General features: G+C 53.6%; 1 protein-coding gene across 1 annotated transcript; it reads right to left on the bottom strand.

The window, feature by feature from the left end:
• Positions 1–205: 205 nt before the first annotated feature.
• LOC138061176 (uncharacterized) lies at positions 206–6,760 on the bottom strand. The gene is made up of 6 exons (XM_068909671.1): positions 6,585–6,760; positions 5,431–5,516; positions 4,999–5,105; positions 4,078–4,195; positions 2,851–2,974; positions 206–993 (listed from the first exon to the last, which is right to left on the bottom strand). Exons 2-6 carry the CDS (start codon positions 5,514–5,516, stop codon positions 808–810), a joined length of 621 nt encoding a protein of 206 aa, XP_068765772.1. The 5' UTR covers positions 6,585–6,760; the 3' UTR covers positions 206–807.
• Positions 6,761–7,226: the final 466 nt, after the last annotated feature.

Raw genomic sequence — 7,226 nt, 5'->3', positions numbered from 1 at the left:
CAGTCACATGCTGCAAATGGCAGAGTTCACACCATGCCAAGGAAATAGCCACAGCCCCTTGGAGCTCTGGTTTAATGCACAGGAAGACAATTCTGTGAGGGCCGGGATGGCTGGCACTCACTGGTACCTCTGCTGTTGGCTCGGCAGGCGGCTCTTCTCTCCAGAGCTAAGGAGCAAGAAAGGAAGAGGCTCAGTGGAATGCACAGGCAGAAAGGCAGAGAAACACTGCCGGCTATTTCAGGCCATATATTTGTGGGTGTGCTTCTGATGGCATTTCCATACTCACTGGGATGTGATACAGGCCCCTGGCTCCACCCAAAGTCCTTGGAGCAGTTGGTCAGCCTGAGGCTGAGCCTGGTGGGGCCAAGACTGGGCGGGAAACCCGTTTCTTGGCTTCAGCATTCAGCATTCAGCATTCAGCATTCAGCATTCCGGGGGAGGTTTGAAAAGGGGCAGACAAACATGCCTTTGTGTTCAGTTGCTCAAGACTTCCATGTCCCACACTGTAATCCTATTTGGAGTGCCCAACAGCTGCCCCTTGGAGGGAAGGCATGTCTGAGGCATCCACCTCCAAGGGAGTGCTGGGCATTTGCTGGGGGCTGCAGAGAGGTGCATGGGATCAAGGTCTAAGCCAGGTCAATCCCAAGTCACAACAACTCCTATTCAAACCAGTGGCTCTGGCACTGGGATTCTGACACCTCGGTGGGTCACTACCCCTGCACGCTCCCAGGCTTTGCCTGGAGCTGCTACACACTTGCTCCGTCTGTTGTGCCCCCAGCCTCTCGGCTGCTCTTTTCTGCTCCTCGTCTATTCTCCTCGGGAGAATAAAACATTGATGGTCATGTCCTCATCTGGTGCCAGGCAGTACTGGAGGACATCCTGAAAAGAAGGCTTTTCTTCACGCAGCTTCCCAGCACTCTCCTCCTCTTTCCCAGCTGGGGCTAGGGATGAGCCCGACTGGACCCTTGACTGGGTTTCACTTCTCTGCTGAACCTGCAAGACAAGTCAAGGAAGGTTTTAGCCCCACTTCCAAGCACGCTCAGAGGCTCTCAACAGGCACCAAGAGAGCAGCCAGTGCCTGCAGGATCTCTGCTGTCACCAGACCCCTTGCTCTGGCCTGGCCTCAGGCACCCCATGAAGGCACGCTGCCACTGTAGCTACAGAACTGGCAGGGTCCCTGCAGCATACCCTAGCCATGTCACAGCCTGACCAGGTTTCACTGCTGCTTCCCACTGGCACTTCTCTCTCAAGCTGGGCTCTCTCAAGGCAACACAAACGAGGGAAGGGAATTGTGACTTGCAGAGCAGGACACCTGCCCTGCCTTCATCCCAGGCAAAGACTGGGGATGGGGGTTTAGCAGGGCTCGTTCTTCCTACAGGGCACAATTGTCTCACAACTGCCTCCTCTACACTGCTTGACTTGAGCCATCCAGTCAGCAATCTTAAGCTAATATTTGCAATACGAAGCCTCAACTCCCTTAAGCAAACACAGCCCACAACTTCGCACAGGGGCTCTTTTCAACCCATGAAGTGACCTCAACATGCTCTCAAGGGGAAACTGATGTGTCACCAGGGCATCACTGCAATTCCCCATTGGCCCCCCCTCTCCCACCAGGAGCTCACTCCTCACATCATGAATGAGTGGAAGGCATTGCCATTGGTAGAGCAGAACTCCAAAACGAAATCCTCCTACCGGGCTCAGTGGCTCAGAGCACACAGTCCACTCAAATGAGGGGAAGGAATTGCTGTTGGCTCAGCAGGAGCTAGGAATGCAGCCCTGCTGTGGCATTCAGCACGTCACACCAAACAAGCCTGAGCACCCCTGCTGACCTCAGGTTGCACCATCAGCATCAGTGCTCATGGCCTCCCTTGCTGCCTCCCCAACACCCAACAGCCCAGCAATGGGCCTTTCATACCACTGGCACTTCTCTTGGACCACGGAGCCCATTCCTGGGCGTCCTTGGCCTCTTATGGATGCTTCTGCAAAAGAGCTCCAGAGGAAATACGGCGGTCTTCTTCAAACATGCGCCTCTGTCTTCAGTTGCCTTGCTTGCTTTTCAGCCAAACCCACAGGAAAGGAAAATCTTCCTGGGCGTTCAGATTTTAGGAAAGGCAGGACTCCCCTGCCTCGCTCTTCGGCAGCAACAAGGCACCTCCAACCTGGCTCCCTGAGGAACCTGCAAGGCTCCGCTGCCCTGGAGCAGAGGAAAGGCTTTTTCTGTCGGAAGGTTTACAAAGTACCTGGCTCCTCTCTGCCCCTTCCTTTTCTCCCTTGCCTTTCAGGCCTGCCCTTTCTTTCTTCTCTTTTGGCTTAGCTGAGGAGTCCCACAGATCTCTTTGCCCCTGCACAACAGACAGAAAGCCTGCGTGCTGCAGGGCCACAGAAAAGACACAGCAAGGAGCACTACTGCCATCTGTTTCTTTCCAGTGGCGGAAGGTAATTTCTCTCTCTCTCCAGCCCTTTGTCTCGAGCCTTTCTCTCAGCGCTCTTAGGCCCTAAAGCTAGTACTGGCCAGACAGAAAATCCCTGCTTTCTTCTGACCAGGGAGCTAAATAACCACTCAGAGAAACAGAAGGTGGCCACCTTCCATCCCTGAAAGGCTCAGCAGGTACATTTCCACGAGGAACAGGGCCAAAGAGGGGCTTTTGATGTGATTCCGGAGAAGGCAGTAGTGACCAACGCCTAGAGAAAATAGAGCATAGCCTGCGCCTTTTAAAGCAAGCCCCTGAAAAGGTCAATCCAAGGTCTAATGAACACTTAGGAAGGAGGCTTCTATACCCGCTGCCCATAGAACTGCACTTTTCCACAAGCCCAGATGGCACAAGGAGGACCTCAGTCACTATCACATACCTGTCCTGCCCTCTCCTGGCTTTTACTGAGAGGGCTCACAGCTGGGAGTCTGGCTTCAGCACTTTGCTTCCTCTTGCCTTTCTCCACCTTCCTTGAGGAGCTCCCTCGGATGGCTGGCAGCACGCTGAAAACACACATCACGGGGAGGTGGTGTGAGGGTGTGAGCACAGGGGCAGTTTGCTCCCCAGCCTGCACTCACAAGCTGGGCACCTGCCACTGCAGCACAAGGCAGTTCTGCAGGGGAATGACGTGCGTTCAAATACATGTGTTCCCTTCCACAGAGACAGAGATCACCCCTGGCTGAAACAGCCTGGGCTGCCCAACATGCCCACAGAAATGCTCAGGATGCCCACATCCAGGCTCTCTCTGGATGCAGCCAGGACTTGTGGTGCCACGTCATGTGCAAGGACAGGCTCCGAGAGACACCAGTACGTCCCTTCCTGGCAATTGCATTTATCACTGCTCGGTGGTCCAAAATACTCTGTGGTTGGGGATGGAAAATGTAGTAGTATGGGGACTCAGTGTCAAGAATGGAGCAAGTGATCAGGGGAGGAAAGCACGCCTGCCATTTACCCATCCCTGCCACTCTCTTGGGCCTGCCACAAGACAACTTTTCAGATGAACGAAAAGGCTTAAAGGGAACCAAATCATTAACAGACCCTCCTGCTCTGTATCCTGGGTGGCGGGAGAACTGCAGTTTCACTTTGCCTTGCAAAGCAACGTCCTTTCCATTCAAAGAAAGAGCTCCTCCATGTTTAATCCCTTCTGACTTAGTACTCAGTGGCCATTGCAAACAGCCCAGAGAGTGGCACAGAGCTCAGACAAACACCTCCTCTGTCTAAAAGCCACTCCAAGAGCGTTCAGTCTTTCCCTCACCCTTGGAAAATGTCTGTGCATCCCCAACATTCTTGTCACCAAGAAAGAAAGGCTGCTGCTTACTTACATCTAAAGGGCATGAGAAAAGGGCCCTGGTCTCCCAGAAGCTACGTTTGCACTGAGTTGCCAAAAAGCCCGTACTCTGGAGGCAGAGTCAGGAGAACCATGAAGCGAACCCGGGGCTCTCCCAAGAACTTGCTGTGTGCTGGCCATCCAGCAAGGGAGCAGAGGTCATTGTGGCATGTGGTCAAAGGCCTTCAGAGTTACCACCAACACTGTCTCCAAAGGAAACGTCTCACTCAAACAACAAGAGTACAGGGTCACCCTCAGCCCTTTCTCCAAGTGCCTCACCTGCCAGGAGGAGCTTTGCCCTTGCCTGTGTCTCCCTTTCCTTTGTCCATGTTGAGAGCAGGAATTCTGGGTGGAGGAGGCTGCTCTCTGAAGAGCAGGTGGTTGGCAGGGAGATTTCCTGCAAGCAGGAGGCAAGAAAACACTTCAGGACAGCACTGTGGACTCCTTCTGAGCAGGAATGAGATGCAAATTGGCTCAAGCCTGTGGTAAAACTGTGAGGCCTCCAGCTGATTCCTTTGAAGCTTTGTTTTCTGGGGGGTCTTAGGCCCTTGGGAGTGCTGGCTCCTGTCCAACTTTCCGCTTGTACTGTGCAACAGCATTTTTCTTTTGGGCTATTCATTTCCTCATGCTCTGTCCCAGTCACATGATGCAAAAGGGGACTTGCTGGGATGCGCCAGTGACCAGAGTCCCTTGAGAGGTAATCATTGCACACGAGGGAACAGAACCTTGCATCTGCCCACTCCTCTCATACTGCCTACAAGTCCTCTGTTGACAGAGTCAACCCAAAGGCATTGTTTTGGGGATGATGATGAGAAATTAAGAAAGAAAGGTTACTCCTTGCTTTGAAAATGAAAGGAAGCCTTGGCACAGGCTCCTAGACTTGTTACCATCTACTCGGGGTGACTTTTCCCATCAGATGAAAACACATTGGTTCCCTGAGATGGGCCAGCTGTTCTCAGGACCCCCATGGAAATGGGGGCAAGTTTAACTCGGAGGTAGCCACTGCAGGTAGGAGTGCTGGGCTGCTCCAAGGTCTTGTTCCCTCCGGAGATTGCCCATATTGGGACAGCAGTGTCACCTCTAGTGCCTCATGCTACCTGAGGCCACCTGGGCACTGCCACCTGGGCTCCTACGCCCTACCAAGGAGCACAGGAGGAGGAGAAGGCACAAAGCCCTGCCACGAATCAGCTCTTCCACTACCTTGCTTGCCCCTGGAGTCAGCTTTTCTCCTCTCCTCTTCCCATGTGGGCTTCACAGGTGCCACGGGCTTCACGCGGGGTTTTCTAACTACACTCGCAAGCTTGTACCTGGACACAGGAAAAACACAGCAGCGGGAAGGGAGGGCAGCCCGCTTCCTTTGCACCTTGGGCAAAGAATGGGGACACAGTGGCACTGCGGAGCTACTGTGAAGTCCATCCTTTTCCAAAGCAGAAGATGCAGAATATGCCACATCCTGGAGGACTCCATCAGCAAGCTGAGTAACATCAGGAAGTCCTCCAGTGCCTGCAGGGGCATCAGCTTCCCCATCCTCCCTGGCAGAAAGCTCATTTTCACCTCCCTCCCCTGTGCTGCCATGGCAGACCATCTGCCATCTCCTGTGGCAGCCAGGGGCTCGCAAGCAAACATACTCACTCTGGAAAGACAATGGCACGGCCACAAACGGTGAGAGAAGCAGCAGTTTTGGTGCCCGACAGGACTGAATCCCTCAGCTCTGGCATCTGCAAGGTGAGAGACACAGGGGAGATGATGCCAAGAAAACGAGGTCCGTGCTCACAAGGGCAGCACACTTTCCCATGGCTCAGAGAAGAACCTGCCTCTCAGAAATGCTGAAACAAAGCACTCGCTTCCTTACAGCAGCCCCTCAGTGCTACAGCAAAGCAACTGGAGGGAAATAAATGAGAAAGGGCAAGCACACGGTCAGGCTTTTTGCAAGGCTGACAATCCAGAGACTCAGCCCAGGGACCAGGTCTTGCCTCATGCCGAAGGCCATGGAGGCAAGCACAGGGGAAGGCATTTCACTAGCCAGGCTTCCTGGCTGCTGCGGTTTCCCTGCTGGCTTCAGTTGGAGCCTCCTGAGCTGAGAACAAAGGCGTCACATGTGCCGTTAACCCCACAGTCTCTCCTAGCATTCAAATGGCTGCCTCTGCACCCTGGAGGAATAGAGACACTCAGCCCTTCCTTTCCCTTTGCACAGCGGGGGACAACTGTGAGGGCCAAGCCTCTGGTGGGTGTTCAAGGAGCAGCTGAGGGCCCTGCTCTGGGACCCACTGCAACAGAGGCTGGAGAACAGCCTTGGCCCAGAGAACAGCCTCAAAGGACACCACGGACTAAGACAGAAGGAAGAGACAGAGCTGGGAAGCAGGGCTCGGCTACAGCACTGAACCATGGCTTTCTGGAAGGAGACAAATCTAAGGGGAAAACACACCACAGACCTGCCCTTTTCTTTGAATTTGTCCCTCACCACATTGGAATGGGATCCTGGGCAGGAAGGAGCTTTGCTTTGACCCAGGACAGAAATCCCCAAGGTCTTCTATGTCACCGAGTCCTCTGAATGCCAGAGAAGAACAGTGCAGGGAGCTGGCATTACTCTAGGCCACGACTATCCACCCGCCCAGAAAGGTCGTGGCAGGCCATCAGAAATCCACTCACTCGTCCTTTGCTAGGATTCCCAAAAGATTAGAAGCAGCAGTGGAGAAAGGGAAACCTTACCCGCAGGTAAGAGCTGCTGTCAGCTCTCCAGTCCCATTTAGCCTTTGCAGAAAGTCTCTGTAAAACCTCATTTTCACCTCTTTTCCTTGAATGACAAGCAGGCCAATGTCCTTCCACACAAAGGCAACATTCTTCCCGCTCTTGAGGCAGCGAGAGAAAAGACACGTGCTCTCTTCTATGCAAGACTCCACTGGTTTCCGAGGAACAGAGATGTGCGAGGCTATGCGAGCATACTTCAGGGGCTCAGCTTGCTTATGACCTAGGAAGCAACACAGCAAGAACACAGTGCCTAACAAAGCAGTTCAGCAGGCTACAACGGAGCATTGGCAGCTTTGAGGTCTTCCCGCAAGACACTGCTACAGAGCTGTCTTCTTTAACCCTGCTGGTAAAGCTCATGGGGGAAGCTGATGCCATCCCTCCCGAGAAGTTCAAAGCACTCTGCAACCGGATGTGCCAAGAGTACAGCAATGCTTTCTTCCCTACACAGGGAGAAAGAAAGGGCCCTAGCCATCTCCTATGAACAAGAGACATGATGGCAGAACAAGGAGAGGAGAAAGGAGGCCACTTCCCATGATGGGGGAGTGGGTGCCACCACGGTACTTGTGCCCGCACTCAGTGCCTTCCAGGTTGGGAGAGATTTAGCTGTGCCATGTCACAGGGATTCAAGGAAGAAGGAAAACCCACGTACTGCGTCGCTCCTCTTTAGATCCTTCCAGTCA

The sequence above is a fragment of the Struthio camelus genome, chromosome 16 (assembly GCF_040807025.1).
Source record: "Struthio camelus isolate bStrCam1 chromosome 16, bStrCam1.hap1, whole genome shotgun sequence".
In the NCBI taxonomy this organism is placed as follows: domain Eukaryota; kingdom Metazoa; phylum Chordata; class Aves; order Struthioniformes; family Struthionidae; genus Struthio; species Struthio camelus.
This window is presented reverse-complemented; position numbering and strand designations above follow the sequence as displayed.